The sequence below is a fragment of the Pleurodeles waltl genome, chromosome 3_1, assembly GCF_031143425.1.
Source record: "Pleurodeles waltl isolate 20211129_DDA chromosome 3_1, aPleWal1.hap1.20221129, whole genome shotgun sequence".
Taxonomy (NCBI): Eukaryota; Metazoa; Chordata; class Amphibia; order Caudata; family Salamandridae; genus Pleurodeles; species Pleurodeles waltl.
Genome location: NC_090440.1, coordinates 545,467,941 through 545,487,137, shown reverse-complemented (window position 1 = coordinate 545,487,137; position 19,197 = coordinate 545,467,941). Strand labels below are relative to the sequence as shown.

The following is a 19,197-nucleotide window of genomic DNA, read 5'->3' as shown; positions in this document are numbered from 1 at the left end:
TTCTAAAATAATTTGCATTGGATTTCTCGTAGAAAGTTGAAATACTCTATGTAACAAATATCGAATGACCTAGAGCTTTTGGGTAAAAGAAAAGCACTAATTAACAAAACGCACACGAAGCAGCATCTGTCTGTCGGCTGCAAAAATCCAGCCTCTACTTCCTTCCATTTCTTTCCATCACCACGCCCAACAGGGACAATCTATCAAGAAGCAGAACCTGTCAAAATACCGGTACGCGAGTGGCTGGTCCATCACTTCCGGAGCAACGAGGAGCTCAGCTCTGTTTGGTTTGGGGTGGGCAGGTCATTTTATTCGAGGCGGGTCTTTCTTCTCTCACCAATCGTATAGCGTAGTGTGAAATACAGCCACTAAGACACTCCTATCACCGCCCCTTACCCTGCCACTCACTGTAAAACCAGCTTTCTAATAACCTCCCTTGGTTTTCTCACATTAAAGTTGGTTAGAGTCGGAATCAAAGTAAAGGCAGTTGCATATTTGAGGTCTTCTGACAGGAAACGGGAGGAAAGACTCATATTCGGGAACCTCCCGCCCGGTTTACAGGGACTAGCAGCACACATAGACACAGAACCTTTTCTGCAAAATCAAGGTCTATACTGAAGGACCAGATCCCTCTCCTACTCCATCAAGAAGTACCGGGAATCGCTTGAGTCCGGATCAGTGCACCCAGGCTGTGCCTAACGCCCGCTTTCCTGGGCGCAGGAACTGCGTTATAAGAGCTGCCTTACTGTTTCTGTCCCGTCGCTGCTAGGAACTCAAGGCTAGGAGCAAATTGCTTCTTCTGGCGAATGGTTCCCGTTTGACGTTTGAACGGACTACCTCATTGCTGTAACAAAATGCCAAAGAAGAAGCCTGGGCCAATTCAGCTGAACCCAACGCCAGACGGTTCCAATGTCAATGGCAGCACCACAGCTGAGTGAGTGGGGTCACTTGCGGGGTGGTGAAGAGGGCGGATAGCATTGGATTTAGGAGAGGTAAAGTAGGGGTGGAGGGTTGAAGGAGGAAGGCATGATGGATTTAAGAGATGGGCAACCGAATGAGGGGCTAGATTGGGCAAAATAAAGGATTTACAGTGGGTTTAGGGTTGCCACCTGGTCGATATTTTACCTGGATGATCATTGTTTTATTTCACAGTTTTAAAGAAAATCGGTCAAATTATATTTTAATCAAAGCACTAAGGTCTTAACACAGTAAATACTAGAAAAAAATCGTGTAAAGAGTGTCTGGGATGTGTCTGAATGATTCCTGCCTGATAATTAAAATAAACCGGCGGGATTGCAATCAACAAATGGATACTGAGGATTTACATTTGTGTGTAAATATCAAATCCAGCCAGATTATTTTAGATTCTACAACATTATCACAAATGACTGGTATGTTCCTCTGAAACGTGTGGCAGCCCTCGCTGAGGAAAGAAAGGTTCGAAGTGGATGGAGGGATGGGCTGAGAAGTAGACGAAGATATTAGTGTCGAAGAGGGTTAAAGAGTGGGCCGAGAATAAGTGGCGGTTAAGATGAAATATGAATTAAGAATGGCGAAGGTCTGATTTCTAGATGATTAACTTGATTCAACGATGATCTGTGGTGGGGGTCTATGATTGGTTAAAGGCATCTATAGGATGGTTGGTAAGGAGTAGGCTTTATTATTAAAGGAAATGAATACGGTAGGTTAAGGGACGGTTTAGGGGTGCATGTAGGATGAACTTTGCGATGGAAGGTATGTTTGGCATGGGCGGTGTTTATACCTGTCGTATAGAAATAATACAATACAATGGTCCGAGTTATGTTCTGGGTAGCTTGGGCACGTGTATGATGTGCCAGGGTATACTACTATAGTTTGGGGGGATGTTTAACACGGAATTAAGGGTTTGTTTAGTGGGCGTGTTTTGATGGGTTGAAGACATACTTTAAGACGCTTTCGAGTACGCTTTTGGCAAGGTTAAAGTTTGTTCAGATAAAGTGAAGAGGCCGTCGATTGGAGTTTATGTTTAGGATGGATTGTGAGGTATGCTTATCAATGCAAGACCCATGCTCAAGTTTAGGAGGCTCTAGTCTGTATCGTTTACCAAACTGTCTGTAAAGGTATTTTTGTCCACGTGTGCAGTGAAGATACCCCAGCAGCTAAAGCATGTGTGTGAGTGAAGCGCCCACGAGTTGTCCCATAGCCTACCTCCGCCCCTTTGCTGGCCGGATTCAGAAGAAGATTCCAGTTTGTGGCTACAAACCCCAGCCCTTCCGGGTTTCCAGAAGTGATCTTACAATATGTAGTGCCCTTGACCACTTACCATCCCCTTCCTCGCGCCCTACTACAGGCCTTTCTGAGGTGAATCGAATATGTGAATGGCTCTGTGCCAGCCGTATCAACTTGGCAGGACCTCTTGAGGTTTTCCTGCAGCAGTAGTAGTCCGGACACCGCTGTTGGACTAGGAGGACCATTTTATGGTGTCTGAAGTTCCGGGGATACGTATTAGTTTTGGGGAGTGGGATGGGATCTCTTGTCATGGGAACTACAGGTAGTCCCACCTGTAAGACGTGCCACGAATGAAATATTGCCGGAATGGGTTGGGCAGGAAACGTTGTCAAGCATGTTTTCCAGTGAACGTGTTCCGAAGCGCCCAGACCGTCGAGGAAGCTCTCAACCTGTCTCAGGCATGCAGCAGAAAAATGCATGCCCTCAAGGGGAATGTGAGTGTCAGCCTCGCAGGCTTGCCTACACAGTTCTATAATGCCCCTCTCCCCCTCCCAAGGGCCCTGCCCAAGGTGAGGCAGCGTCTCTGCACTGCGTCCACGGAGTGTGTTAATCCGTACCCCAGTCCGTTTTGGGGCTCTTCCAAGCTGCTGCCTCTGCCACATCTACCGATAAGGAACCCGTGCTCGGACAGGCATCCATTGAAGGAACCCAGACTATGTCTACGTTGCACGCGCATACATATTGTATGTCTTTCTTTTCTGAGCGCGACTGATAGAAGTGGTAAACGACATGTTTCAAGGACACGATTCTAAGTTGGGGTTGTATCAAAAAGTGACACAGCCCAGAAACAAAATCTGGGCTTCGATTTATACATTTTGCTTTTTAAATCACTCTGCCACAAAGAAATTGTGAAGGTAAATCTCTTCTGCTTACTTGGTTGCAGAGTCTGCATTTTAACATATTTTATGGTGTGGCTATACCTGCTGAAAAGAGCCTCGTGTGCCCCTTAAATCTCAGGGAATAATTACAATGCTAAGGTAACTGGTGGTTAACACATTTGCTGGAGAGATCTGTGTTTTGTCTACTCCCAGTTTTGAATCATAGTAGCATAGAGTGTTAATGCACAGCACATCAAGTAACATGCAGATGACAGAATTTTATTTTATGTAGATAGGAAAGTGGCCTGCTTTTAACACAGATATCCTTATGGTAGTTGCAGTTCATAACTTGTAATCCTAATATAGCACAGTGGGCTATGAAGGACATGTGACTCATACACCTTGTAACCCTCTATAGCCTATGTAACACACCCTGTACATAGATGTACACACATGATTTATTGTCATTGTATAATGTGTACATGTGATGTAAAGCAAACTGACGGGGCTGCATTGGGATAAGTAGCGCTATAGAAGAAATAAAACACAATAGTGGTATTTGAATTGTTAATTGTGTAAATATTGGAACAGATTAACACAACTGACATTCTTACAGTGCATGTATAGCTCATATGTATGTATACAGCAACTGAACAAAGTCAAAACCCTTCGTCTCTTGAGTACTTATGAACTGATAAAAATAACTGTGTGTCTTTGTTACCCCTCCATGCATTTGCAACTATGTGAGGCTCCATATAGCTCCCAGCCAAGATACTCAAACAAAAACAGACCTGATTCCCCTTGACTTTGGGTCTTTGTTTAGGGCCCAGCTGGAATTTATAATTACAAATCCCCTTATACATTGCTCCTGGGAGCAAATGCAAGACAAAGTGTAGGCGCTGCTGAATGTGTTTGGTGTCTAAAAATTACACCTGGGCACGTTTAGCATAATTCAGTGGGGCCAAACTTCTTGGCAGGGTGAACGGTGTACACCTTGTCAAAATAGTGGGTGGACACAGTCTACTTGCGTGTACCCCTGACGTGCCCTTGGTATCAGTGAATCTTTTCAATGTGGAGGAGTATGTTTTAGCATTTTGGCTCTCAGAAGAGGTTATAACAACTTTTTGTCATTTTTAGGTGTTGCCTACCACACAGCACAAGCTGTATGGTTGTAAAAGACGTATTATGAATGTACAGTGGTTTTAGATCCCGCCCATTGTTTACCTTTGATTAACTTTAACATCATGATCTGTTCTTTTCTGGCTGTCATATTCGGTCTGACAGTGGTGGCCTTGAATACAGAGGCTTGAGACTTGTCACTCCACATTTGTGACTTCGCTTTGAATTATGTAGTTGCAGTTATGTTTTCTTGTTGATATGTGACAAATGATCACAGGCGAGTTGGTTGATAGGGTCAACTCAGTGAGGCTTTATTGTCAGTCTCATTTGCTTGCTTTTTATTCAGTGTCTTGCATTCCTCTTGTGTTTGTCTCTCCCATGCAGGATACCCCCTTTACAATTCTTTTGATATGGTGACTTGTATCCTTCCACTGCCAACATTCAGGGAACTAATTTTTTATTTTGCATTCAGCTGACCATGAAAGTACATGTATTATCTAGCAGTATCCCTCTTGTGCTGCTTTCTTCTCTCAAATAACTGCCCCTCACCCCTGCTGTCTAGATACCGACTCCCCCACATATGCGTAAAAGAACAGCAACAATCAGACTTTTGCTGAGGTATGCCTAAATGGCAGAATGTAAGGGTTGCTCTTGCTTTATCTTCTGCATTCCCCAGATTACAATAAAGCACGCACTTTGGCAAACAATGGCTTTTACAGTGCTTGGTGAAGGGCCATCTGCTGCATTCACTTAACTTGCTTCTAATGCAGAAGGTGTACTTAGCATGATCCTTCCCCTGGAGGACCATAAATCTGCTCCCTGGGCTGCTGCAGAAGACCAATTGGCTGAATCCTGTACTTAGGAAATGAAACTTTGTCAAATGTTTCTCTGTACATTCTGACAGTATTTTATTCTTTTAAAATTCTATACAGTTTTCCTAGTGAAAGTATTTTGGAAATAAACCGTGCCATTTATGAAGAAGTAAAACGTTGAATTGAATGTATTGTTTTGCGATATCTTAAGATATGTGTTTGATTTCCCTCCAGTATTTTGCAATACTTATTTGATTTTACTTTATTTTTTTTAAACAGTACTTTACAGACAAACGTTAACAGTGACATTAGCTCTGCACTTGCATTAGAGAGGCAAGACTTAATGGTTTTGCCAAAGGTTGTTAATTTTCTTCCACCTTTTGCTGGCTTAACATGGCCCATGACATTTGATGTAGTTTCTCCCATAACATGCTTATGCATTTTTCTGTTGGTATTACAACCAGTCTGATGATAGTAAAGCCCTTTTAATGATTTCCCCTGATGTTCTGTTCAGTCTGTTGTTATTCTGATGCTTTTGAATACAATATGCCCTTTCTGATGATGCAGCAATTCCTGTGATAAGGTTTCCCTCCATCTATTTACACCCCAGCCATTTTGCTTCACTGCTAATAGGACTTTAGATGGGTTCACTGCCTGTGTGGTTACCTCTCTGCCCGTGCATTGATATTGCCCCATTGTAGTGGCGTCACTTCTTGGCTGTTGAAATCACACCTGATGATATTGTTGCCAGTGCCGTATCTGCCATCGTAGGAATATCACGCACTACCTTGGGACATAAATCCACTTGCTCAGACATCAAAGTCCTCATGGTACCATCGTTGCCTTTGTGGTCATGTCACTATAATTTGTCAAAGGCCTCACATCACTTCCTGCATCTCCTTAGCCCTGTCATAACAGACTCAAGATGCTAATCGATTTTGTAGTATGGCATGCTAGTGTAAGTAAGCGATCGTTCCCAGGGAGTATGTTCTATTCCTGACACATTTCCCCATGTGGGGTGTCTGTGAGGAGCGGCATACAGTTACTTTAACTGTTTTTGTCATCCTGTAAATTTAGCTATCCGATTTTACCTACCCAGTCTCCATAGAACTTTGCTTTAATGCTACATTGGCCCTTTTGGATTTTATATTGAGCACTATCTCTTTGATACATCACTTTGCCCTTGTATCTGAAATGTTTAATTTCACCATCCCCTATTCTGTAGCCCTACACAGGCCCACGGAGAGGGAAGATTTTTTGAAGTGTTTTTCGTGCAAGTTCTGCGTAATTGCAGAGTCCTTATGTTCCAAGAAAACCAGGTTTTGTACTCTAATCCGCCTTTTTGGATCCATTAGCATACACGCCAGATTGGAGAAATTGCTTGGCTTTTTGAAAAGAAAAAAAAAAAACAATTCCAACATTGAAAGGATCTGGAGGGAAATGTGCACGGCGTGGGCGTCAGTGGTTTCATTGCGTTGCTAAGGAACTGAACTGTTGCTAACATGTAAAGCTGCGTGAAGCCCACTATATATTTAACTATTAAAGTGTAATTAAGGGCCCGTGGTTGTCGCTGCGGGATTAGACCAAGTCCTGAACCGCCACACATCGTGTTTGTTGAAACCAAGTCTTAAAATTGGCATGGTATTGGAGCGGGAGTTTCATGCTATGTTCTGCCCGATATTCCAATTCTCTCTCTCTCTATTCTCGCACCTTATTTCTTTTTTTTATTCTGTTAGCGTTGTCTTTTTATGCTAAAGTTGAGGGTTTGGGCACGAGTCGGTGGGAGACACATCCATGAACCCTACCTTCCTTGAGTAGATGTCAGCTGGGGATCAATAACTGGAACAGCTAGCTATAGGTCCCAAGATGACTGCTCCAAATGTGCTTTCCTATTTGTTTTGCATGATACACTGCCATCGTTGTCCCATGTTTATTTATTTGTATATTTAGTTTAGTTAATTTACCTGCTTATCAAGCATTCCTTCACCAAAAAGGCGTCTTTGTTATAGCAATCAAAGGGAGCAAATGACGCTGTGAAAACAGAATAATTAACAAAACTGACTTTTCAAACCTGTGTGGACTGTATCTCATTCTAATTGCAACCCCAAAAATAAATGCAAATAGGTTAATGTGGCAGTAGCATTGACTTTAGCCTTTAATAAATGCAAGAGGGACTAAATACAGGTTCACTGAGATCAATAGAAGTTGTATATTCTGTGTACTACTGGGACAGCAAATGAAAATTCCTTTTGTATGCTAATGCTGCAGATCATAAACTGTAATTCAACGTTTAATTGTAGAGCGATATTGTATTGTAATAGTATTTATATAGCGCTTACTACCCCTGGCGAGGCATCGAAGCGCTTTTCGGTGAGTAGCACACTACTCCGGAACCCAACAAGAATTAGTGATGGATTAGTATTGGGAAATATGAGTACAGTTTTAGTATTATTATGAGTTAATTTGAGCCGCGGATATGAGAGCTTGTTAGTTAGATTGACTGGAGTAATGGAGGGGTGGATGTCTCAAGTTAATGGCCACTGTTATCTCAGGCTTCTGCTAGGGGATTCTCACTTGGCTTGTTTGTGGAAGTCTGCCTATAAATTACCTGAGATATGTTTTCTCAGTAGTGGGCAAGGTGGTGGCAGGGACTGGACTGAAGTTAATTTCTCTCTTACATACTTGCTATTTGAGAGATGTTATGAACTGAGTGAGGTAGGTGTTATGAACGGAGATCTTGCTCCTGTAAGACAGATGCAAACCCCTTGTTGTAGAGGTGAAAGAGAGGCTGGGAAAGTGGAAAGTCATTGGCAACACCTGTATTCAACTTGTACTGCAGGATCAAACTTCAGGCAGACTACAATAAACGGGGAGAGTGCTGAGGATAGAAGTAAGCATGGCTTAGTTGTAAGCCAAATCTTTGAGTCAGCTGGCTCTACAGCACGTGGTATGATCCTGTAGCTAAGGAAGTAAACTGAGAAGAGAGCACATCTGGTGATTTGTTCACACATGCAGCCTCACAGAAGAAGACTGTTAAGTCTTATGAGCCACCAGTCTTCAGATAAAATCCATGCAGTTATTTGATACTCCAAGTACCAAAGAAGACCAGGGAAAAGATCACAATGGTCATAACAAGCCTCTTTTTCCTCTGATCTCCATTCTTAGATTCCCAAGGAAAGGAAGAGGGAGTAGGAAGGAAACGCTGACTCAGAATGAACTAAATGGGAGAGAGTAATCCTGGCTGTACCTGCAGAAAACATTTTCGTTTGTCAGGGTATTGAGCTCTTCTGTTGAGGAGACTTGGAGGGATCTCAATCATGCTGTAAAAAACATATACCATTTGAACAGAAGGAAAGAGATAATAGTTTCTGATATCAGAATTCTTAGACTGACAGCTGAAACAAGTGCTTTGTCAAAGCTTCAGTTAAACGTGTTGGGGAGTACCTCGTGATATTGGATGGTTTTGGAAGTCAATCCATTTTTTAACTTAAAATGTTCTGTTGCCAAATTTGAGGGGTAAATGGATTCAGTAATAAAAATTGCAAGACAGCTGTGAGAGGTGCCAGGTAGAATTCTCTTATTAAGTTTGATGTATTTTGAAAGTGAAACGAAAGGCAGTGAGGCCAGTGAAATTTGTGTGAGTTTAAATCTGTCTAGGCAGTGAAGGGAGGAATTTGAATGTATGCCATCTTAATTAGACTCACAAAATTCCAAATGTGAAAATCATAATCTAAATATAGTGCAATTTAGCAAAGGTTTTGATCTTTCTCATATTTTTTGATTTTTTAAATAGTCTTCCTGGCTCAAGTTTCCCCTTTGGTTAGGTATGCGAGAAGAGTAACTTTTGCAAGAGAATCGTCAAGTATTTTGTAGTGTCAGGAGGAATTAAAGGAGTCTTCAGAGTGCTTGTGAAGGTTAAACGTTGCAAACAGATCCTGGGTTGGAGAAAACAGTAATTTCCTTTTTAAAAGGGCAGTATTCCCTAAAGCTGTTTCAATGAAAAAAAGTCTGTTATGAAGACCGTTTAATACTGTTTTTCCCAGACCTCTGCTATAGCCCCGGTGTGATGCAGAAAAGTGCATTGACCACCAAGTTATGAAACGCTTCTGTAAATAGTGTGATAGATATGTATGTGAGGCTACGATGCTGAGTATTTAAGATCTGTTCAAGATCTACAACCAAGTGAATGTGACTCAAGCCTTTTTGGACAAAATAGAGTTTGCGATGAAGGAGAAAACCTCACTGTGGAGCACACTGACAGATACTCATCTTGTAATGTGATCTGTGATTTTTTTCATATTAGATCGAGCAAACTACGCTTTCTAATGAGGGCCTCTCAAAGTGATTTGGTTTAGTTCTAGCCTGATTGGTTGTCTCATCTCTCCTTGTCCCATTTATATCATATTGATGCTGGGAGGGAAGTTGGATGAAATAAATATGTATATTTTTTTAGTTCTAGAAGTAAATAACAGTGTGATTGCTTATGAGAGTGGTAAAGAATTGTTAGATAAAAGCAATACAAAATCCGCCTTGGGTACTATCACTTCCTTTCAAGTTAAAAAACCATTGATTTTAGCACAATAACCTTAATCACCCTTGTGAGTATTAATCTTGCAGACCCACCGGAGGGAAAATGCATGCACTGAATGTTTTAAAACTATGCATATTTTGTTGCAATAGAGCTAAAAAATAAAATCAGAGATAGCATAACCACGCCGTTTATGATGGTCAAATTATGTGATGGCTGGTTGTTCGATGTGAGAAAGTAGCTTCACTTGACTCATGTTTAGGCTATATCACCCAGAAGTGCCTTACGTTTTCTAGTTGTGGTTGAGAAAATACTTTCTCTGCACCCACGTTTTGGACTACTCTCTAACCCGTTCAGGTATGGATCTTGGTTTATGCTTGAGGAGACGGACAATGGCAATCCATCACTGTGCTCATCAGTGTTGACAATGTCAAAGGCTCTGGCCTGGGTGGTATACGAGGTACTCCAGTGCCAACCCTGTGTGAGAGCTGTCACAATGCCCACTTGCCAGAGAAATGCTTAATTATATGTGTGTACTCTCTTGGTCGACTCAGGGGTGAGGTGCCGAGGAATAAGAAGATACAACCACTTTCACTCACATGGCTGTGGCTTGGCAAGTGAGAAGCACCCACCCTTTCTTTCCAAATGGCAAATAAGAAAGGATGATGAAGATTTACATTCCATCAGACCACCCGATTCAGCCGTGAGACTCTCGATTTTTAAAGCCAAAAATGACTTTATTTTAGATGTCCCCGTCCTAAAATTCTCTGTTTCCATGTTAGTCAAGTGGGTAAGTTACATTCCTCATATTTTTGGTCATTATCTCTCTCTTTCTGGTTTCAAAATATTAGCATTTATGTGAAGAGGCCTTCCATCCAGACTAAGAGGAAAAGGGTTAGCAACATCATATATGCTGCTTTTGAGAGGTTCTTGGAAAAATCAAAGGGCAGAGAGTGAAGGTGAAGCTGGGGTAGTAGCAATGATTCGAAGCTAAGGTGGAAGTAAGAGACTGAGTCATGGTTAAATAATCTTTTCTAGATTATTTTGTAATATGTGATTTATATGCGTTTCATTAGTAGTACAATATTTGAATTAAAAAATAATAATCTAGGCGGCAGAGACTGAGGAGCGATAGAAGTAGATGGAGAGAAGGAGTTTAACGTTTGGTATTGTTTGGGAGGGGCCTATAGTATAGGTAATGTAAAATAAACACTGCTATGATTTTTGCTCCATTCTAGATTTGGCCTCCACCCTTGTACTGCTCTTGACCTCGTGTATGGCATGAAGAATATCATTGATGACCTCATGAAGTACTTTGTCAATGACATCACATGAAGTTTAGTTGAAAACAATATGCAGATTAACAGAACCACTTTAGGCCATAATCTGTGCATTATGTTAGCATTTTTAGTCGGATGAAGTATGAGACGGCATTATGCATTGAACAGGAATGTTGCAGCGTTTTAAAGAACGCAAGATGACTTGAGGTCTTCAGGAGAAGGATAGAGATGCTGTTCCTCATCAAGATCTTCTGAACGGTTTCCACAACAGCCACCAGGTTTAGCACTCGGATAACCTCGAAGAGATTCTACAGCCTGTGCCGTGCGATGAGAGTTCTTATTGGATGTAACTCCCTGGATACGCTATACGTGACAAAAACCTTATTCATTGCATATGCTTGGTACACACGGTGTTTGTACTGTGGCTATGCACTGTATATGCGACTATTGCATGGCATTATGTGAAAATGAAGGCATATGAAGAAAAGAAAAAAAAGAAAAACAATAGTGTTTTTTTATTTGAAGTAAAATCAGTTAAACATTATAAACAATTCTATTTCTCTTTTTAATAATTTCAGCAGTGTAGAGTTGGGTGGGCTATGTAGTTCATGGTAGGTAAATAGTTGTGTGTATGGATATAGTTGGGGTTAGGGATATAGTTAGGGTTAGGGCTGTGTTGGTGATGTTTAAAATTTTGTGATAGGATTGAGGTTTGGTTTACGGTTCGGGTTAGGGCTGGGTTTACGCATGGAGTAGGATAAGGGTTATGGCTAGGGTTAGAGTTATGGTTAGTGCGTGTATTGTGCTTAGCGTAATGTTGAAGATTACAGCTAGTTTTAGTGTTAAGACTCTGGTTATTGTGGTAAACTTAGCCAAAGGCCCTGAAGCTAGATAAGACCTGGCACAAATTGTGCTGATGGCTACCACTCATTCCAAGTTTACACTCCTCGGAGTAGGGGAAAACAAGGGTTATTTCTGAGCTATTTCCCATTCTGAGGTCTTACACAGGGAATAGTGCTGGATAAGCACACCAGGTAAATACCGCACTACGTGGTATCAACATTTAGTGGGTACGCAGTTATCTCCTGGGATTGATCAGATCATGGAATGGTGACGTAGATCTTAGGAGGATCCTCTAATTTGCATACTGCTTTATGATCGGATTGTAGATGCTGGGAGGATCTACAAGTCTACCAACTTAAAAAAACAAAAAACCTTTGTTTTAATGTCAAAAAACAACATTCTTTCACTTCTTTGTCTTGTTCGGTCTTCCTGGGTGCTAAAGTGTGAAAGCTTGATGCCAAATAACTCCTCACAGGAAATAGAATTGGTCCGTGCGGAAGCTGCTTTCATTCCATGCCAAGATGACACTGAAGTGATATCTGCTAACGCTTAGCCCAAACCCCAAGCAGTGAAATTAATGCATGCCAGTATATGTCTTAACCATTCGAGAGAGTGACAAGCATATGGAGCCTATTTTTATCATGGGAGTGGGTGCAAATGTATCTTAGTTGAACACATGCCATGTGCTGACCTGCACCCTCTCATTGCTTTCTGTGTTTCCCCCTCCCATTGGTTGCTGATAACTGCCTAATAGAGGTTTTTTGATGGGCTGTAGTGCCCTTTGGGAAATCCTATTTATGGCTTTCCATCCAGAGCATTGCTGCTCTCGTCTAAGAATCCCAAGTGATAGTGGACCTAGCGTAGGAAATGGGGATGCCAGTTCTCAATGTAAAGCAATTCAATGTGTTTTTTAATGTGACATCACAGCGCATGGTAGTGTCATAGGGCAATTATTGTTTTTGTATTTTTTCACTTGCCTTTAAATGTTTGTCATTTCCACCCGTACAGTCAGCGGTAGTTGAGACTTGCCCTTCGTTATGCAGATAGTCAAACTTAAATGTCCATAAAGTAGTTTTTAAAAGGTGCCATCACTAGCTATAGAAACATGACATGTACTTGCAAAGACTGGTCATAGGAATTTTGTCTCTGGGTACCCTCCAGGCATATATGTTGCTACTGCCATAAAATGATTCTACTACGCTACCGTCTGTGTCCTATCATATGTGTTTCCAATAATCCATTGGTATTTTTCAAGTCCACTTTGTTTCTATTATTCTACTGCACATTTCCTGTCCAGTATATTTTTACTACACTGCCACCTGTGCCTCCCCTATGTGTTTCTAATATCCCACTGCTTCGTACCTGTGCAATTGTCAAGTGCTGGACATTGAGAATGCCTGTTGAGTATCATTCTAAAGTGCCTGAGGAAAGAGTGACTACATTTAGTAACCATGATGCCACCATGCACTGAATAGTATATTTGAAGTGTCAAGCAACTCCTTTAGAAAGTAACAGGAGGAAAACCTCACACAGGAGTAAAAACATTATTTGGCAGTCCTGTTTAGGTCAAGCGCGCAAGCTCTTTGGCCTGTTGTTAGGATTGTGGGCTTTTAACCACGTCCACCTCACACCCATCACTTTCATTCGTGCGAGGACTTACCTTTCAAAAATCACTTGATGTCATTGGTAAATGCTTTATGTTTGTCCCACCTTGGGGAGGTTGGTTACAGCTTGGGACACTGATCCTGTTACATGGATAATTGCATGATTGTGAATATACAGGGTCAAGACTGATTTGCATATGGCTGGGTCCAAACTGGAATGGCATGGGCAGCAAAAAAACGATGGATTTAGGCCCAGATCACTGTACTGGGGGTGAATGTTTGACAATGTTCAGCATTCCGTCCATCACTTGTTGTTTTTGCTTTGTCGCCCTAAGTGGGAAGGGTATGCCAAGACGTGGGTCCCGTGCTTCCCATGCCACTGGATTCAAGCTAGCCTGGCTGATGAGGGGTGAAACCCCGAAACCGGTCCCAGGATGCTTGTTTCCAGTCCAGGGAAGACCTGGCCTAGCAGTTCGGGCTGGACTGTTCCCATGGGGAACAGGGTCAAGACTGATTTGCATATGGCTGGGTCCAAACTGGAATGGCATGGGCAGCAAAAAAACGATGGATTTAGGCCCAGATCACTGTACTGGGGGTGAATGTTTGACAGTGTTCAGCATTCCGTCCATCACTTGTTGTTTTTGCTTTGTGAATATACTTCAGCATGTGCGAATTACTTGTTTCTTTTGTCTGTGCCCCGTGGCTGGCATGACGCTCACAGTGCAAACTGTGCAAACTCAATTGGCGGTATTGTTTTTACACTATATGCACTCTGATCTGCTTAATACATGTTCTTTGCAGCATGGACATTAACCCTGTGCGCTAACTTATAATGACCCCCAAGCTTCCACTAGACAAAAGTACGTTCTCTCTCCAGAAAACATAAATCACTGAGTTACTTTTGACATTTTTACATTACATGCACTTTGTTATTTGCTTAGTAGACGTTCTTTGCAGTAGGCACATTAACCCTTTTCACTACCTTATAATGACTCCAAGCTTCCGCTAGACAAAAGTATATTCTCTTGGTGTTCCTGGGGCACAGAGCGCAAACTGCTCGGTGGTATTGTTTTTATATTATATGCACTCTGATCTGCTTAGTACAGGTTCTTTGCAGCCGGCAGAGTAATCTGGTGCGCTATTTATGATGACTCCAAGCTTCCAGTAGACAAAAGGACATTCTCTCTCCATAAAGAACATAAATCGCCAGAGTTATTTTGTCATTTTTACATTACATGCACTTTGTGATTTCCGTAGTACACGTTCTTTACAGCATGCACATTAACCCTGTGCGCTACCTTATGATGACTCCAAGCTTCCACTAGATAAAAGTATGTTCTCTTGGCTGCCATGGAGCTTGCAACGCTCCGAGCGCGAACTCAATCTGCAGTATCGTTTTTACATTATATGCATTCTGATTTGCGGCAGGCATATTAACCCTGTGCACTACCTTATGATGACTCCAAGTTTCCACTAGACAAAAGTAGGTTCTTTCTCTAGAAAGAACATAAATCACCAGAGTTATTTTGACATTTTTACATTACATGCACTTTGTGATTTGCCTAGTACACGTTCTTTGCAGCAGGCACATCAACCCTCTGGCCAACCGTATAAGTCCAAGCTTCCACTAGACAAAAGTACCTTCTCTTTCCAGAAAGAACATTAACCCTCTGCGCTACCTTATAATGAGTCCAAGCTTCCACTAGACAAAAGTACCTTCTCTTTCCAGAAAGAACATTAACCCTTTGCGCTACCTTATAATGAGTCCAAACTTCCACTAGACAAAAGTGGGTTCTCGCTCCAAAAAGAACATTAATCGCCAGAGTTATTTTGACCTTTTACATTATATGCCCTTTGATCTGCAGCACACATATTCATTCTGGGACTTGTAGTTTTATTTTTATAACGTTATACAAGGTGGAAACCATTCCTTACAGTAGTATTCGTAAAGTTCTCCAACTCCCTAGTTCGATGCTTGATTCGCTTATTTAGTTTATGTTTTAGCTTTGCATTCTGGAACTTGTAGTTCTATTTTTATAACATGACACAAGCTGCGAATACAAATCAGAAACCTGACTAGATGAACTACACATGCTTTCAGTCTGTAAAACTTAAACTGTGTGCGTGTATTTATAAAACTAACCTCCAGGAGAGCTTACAGTTGAATATGCTGTACAATGGGCAATATTTTATAACTAATATTTCAGTTCAAGACTGACAGGATCATTATTATCATGTAAGGTGGCTCTCCTCAAGCTCGTGAAAAATCATCAGCGTTTTGTTTGACTCCCCAGACTGCAGTAAAGGGACAGTGATCCAGTAAGCACGCCTTCTTAGAGTACAATTATGTATTCATTACTCCACGGGCAATGTTGCTTGTACCAGTGGCCAAGTAAGTACCCTTTTACACCTGGGAGTAGTTTGTGTTTTAAGGGCCTTGTTCAAAAAAATATTCCAGTAGTCCTAATAGCCCTTTAGTTATATGCAGGGCCACTGTAATTATGTGGCAGAAAGGACTACAATGTGCAGCAGGGTTGACCAATTAATGTGGCAAAAAAAGTCCACTTATGCATTTACAATTCCAATAGCTCCAACTCAAGTAAATGCAAGACCTATTGCATTGTAAATACTTGTTTTTTTTTTTCAACCTAAAGAGAGGGCTCATGACATTGACATGGCATGGAATTCCTGACATCTGAATGGAGAAAAGGGTTATGCTGTGCCCAGAGAAGCTAACAGAGTTGAAAAACGATCCAACCTGCTTGGAGAAGAAATCAGAACAGCGTCCTAAGAAAACTTGGGTTGGTTATTCTACCCAGTATCACGCTGAGAATAGACTGCATGAAGATACCAATCATCAAGTAGTCGGGTAGGGGTGCTGAACGCCATCATGTCTGACAACCAAAGGCTTGAAACTAGGCTTACACTTGGATCGGTGACGGAATTATTATTATAGACCAAACTACTTAACGCATGTGACACAATGGTTGTGGCGATGCACTGCAGTCTAATAACTGTACCTAGTATGAGTCTATCGGCCAAACTTCACGTAGCCATTAGGAAATTAGCTTCCCTCAAGTAGCAACCAAAATGTGATATGTCTAATCTCCTAAGTGAGGAGTGTACTGTAGTGTTGCTTTTTCACCTGTGTGGTGCAACACTTTCTTGAAATCTTGTTGAAAATTAGCAGGTGCTCCAGTGTCCAAAGTATGCTGTTAAATAAAATTTGGCCTAAAAGTGCTGCTACATGCCAAATATCCTACTTCTGGTACCTCTGCTGGGCCGCAAAACAGTTTTTTTGAGGGATGTGGAATATGGATGGGGCATCTTTTGAGGATTTGCGATACAATAATAAACATATAAAAAATAAGTAGATAATCTAAAAATATGCAAAACTTGGATGTAAGTGATCTGTGCTGCTGTTGCAAGTTACAGGCACATCACTATGCCCTTTGGTAAAGAAAATGTGTGCTTTTCTTGCGTGTAGGGAAGCATCATTTTACCAGTGACAGAGACGCACAGAGGATAGTATTTTGGTGTATACTACTTTGCATTAGCAGTACTGCACAGGTATGACAGGATAATTGGTGGGGGCATTTTCTTTAGAGAGACAGGCGAATCATCATATGGCGCTCTTCTTGCTGGCACAAAGTACAGGTACAGGGTGAGCCAAAGGACAGAAAACAACCACAAGAAAGATACCAACGGGGGCTTCATGGACATACCCCTGGAGTCCCTATGGTAATACCCAGGGATGAAAGTACAGCACTTTGTTATTCCCTTGGGCGGTTATAAACCTTAGCAACTTGGAGGTTGCCTAATAACTCTCCATCTCTGTGCATGCGTTTATTTTCCTCGACTATGGGATCCAAATGTAGGGCGAATCTCAGAAGTTCAGCACCAAATGTTGTGCAGTCCCAGCGTTCTCTGACTAATCAGGTGGGCAGCCGAGTTAGGTCATATCATTGCTGGCTGCTCTTAGACTGCCTGTAAATTAACCCATCACCTTATCAAATAAACCTGCATCATTGTTTTCTCCAACCAGAACTCAAAACTGTTGTGGTATCAGCCCTTTGCTTGTGTTCTTTATTCCTTTGCGTGTATTTATTGTGTGTGTATGTGTGCGTATGTCTGTCTATGGAATAGCAGCACTACATAAAGTTTGTGTGAAAAGAAAAATCTTCGATGGTGCAATCTTTGTGACGGCCCTACTCCCTTTGTACTACTTGGTATGTTTCTAATATGCTACCACCTATGCTGATCATATTTCGATTAATAAAACCTTAAGATAAAGTAAGAACTCTGGAAAAGAAGCCTAATCTTTGGTGTCTGCTACAACTTTGGATCAGACTCGTGCGTTATACTTCACGATCTGTCATCTGTCGCGCATCTTCACATGGTGAACAAAAGATGCAGTTCCCGGTCGTGGCTATTCCTGGAAATCATGGAGGCGGTTGTCTGCCTTCTATTTTGTGGGCTGACAGGTGTGTGGGTGTGGGTTGTTCTCTTTAAAACAACGCTCTCCCCTAGCTTGCTGCACCTGATCCTTCCAGATTGGAAAAGAGTAAGGGAAAGCAGCATAGCATGTGGGGAAGGCGAAAGGGGCGAAGACAGGGCTCTTTGTAGACATCCCATTTTGAGGACCCTACTGTTTCTCCGTTTCTTTTGGATCTCAAAGTTATATAATCGCTGTTATAGTTAAGCTTCTTGATGCTTCTGGAATATTTATTTTGAAGAGAAAGCTTATGTATTTTTGAGAAGGGACGTTTTGGGCAGGAGTTTCAGGGCCTCGAAGGATCACAGGCGGGCATCTCCCACCCAAAAGCCAGCATCCCCCACCCAAAACCATCCTAGGGGATGCTGTGCCTGAATGCAGGAGGTGAGGAATACATCCTTCATTTCACTGCATGGGTGAAGGATCTCTCTGCTGTCTCGCATAACACTCTAGTACACAAGAGATGCGTCCCTCCTATTTTTGTCAGAGGTGACACAGTCGAAAATGACATTTGTGGAAGATGAGAAATCTAGCATCGCATTCCATTGGTGCAGAGTACTTTTTCACACAAATCAAAAGCTGTGCTTGTTTCTGGTTACTTGGACTAAAATATAGCAGGAAGGGAGACATCTGTCTTTATGGGTCCTACCTGCTGTGGAAAGAATATCAAGACGTGTGGCCCTTTAGATGAAATAATCAATTTATCCTATTTTAAGCAGAGTGGATGTACATTACATTAACATGATATAATACTACAATAATTGGCTAACTTGTCATACAGACACAGACTGTACAGCATTCTTGATTATAGTGGCATAAACCCATAGGCTTTGAAATCAGTTCCTGAACCACTGAATTCGTGTAGCAAGAGTTAAGAGACCCGTGGTCACGCACAGCACCTCTAACCACTTCGCTGCCAGGCCTTTTCCCCCTCCTGTGCCAGGCCTTTTTTTGCCTATTTGGGGCAGTTCGCGCTTAGGCCCTCATAACTTTTTGTCCACATAAGCTAACCAAGCCAAATTTGCGTCCTTTTTTTCCAACATCCTAGCGATTCTAAAGGTACCCAGACTTTGTGGGTTCCCCTGAAGGAGGCCAAGAAATTGGCCAAAATACAGTGAAAATTTCGTTTTTTTCAAAAAAATTGGAAAAAGGGGCTGCAGAAGAAGGCTTGTGGTTTTTCCCCTGAAAATGGCATCAACAAAGGGTTTGCGGTGCTAAACTCAGCAGCTTCCCAGCTTTCAGGAACAGGCAGACTTGAATCCGAAAACCCAATTTTTCAACACAATTTTGGCATTTTACTGGGGCATACCCCATTTGTGCAATTGTTTGTGCTTTCAGCCTCCTTCCAGTCAGTGACCGGAATGGTCATGAAACCAATGCTGGATCCCAGAAACCTAAACATTTCTGAAAAGTAGACAAAATTCTGAATT

The 19,197-nt window shown here is 41.8% G+C and overlaps 1 protein-coding gene across 1 annotated transcript in view; it reads left to right on the top strand.

Annotated features, from left to right (window-relative positions):
* Positions 1-338: 338 nt before the first annotated feature.
* Positions 339-19,197, top strand: part of MAP2K1 (mitogen-activated protein kinase kinase 1) — a 149,312-nt gene continuing 130,453 nt past the window's right edge. Inside the window, exon 1 of the mRNA XM_069222895.1 lies at positions 339-934. Coding sequence (XP_069078996.1) covers positions 855-934 — 80 coding nt within the window. The 5' untranslated portion in view covers positions 339-854. The remainder of the gene's footprint in view (positions 935-19,197) is intronic.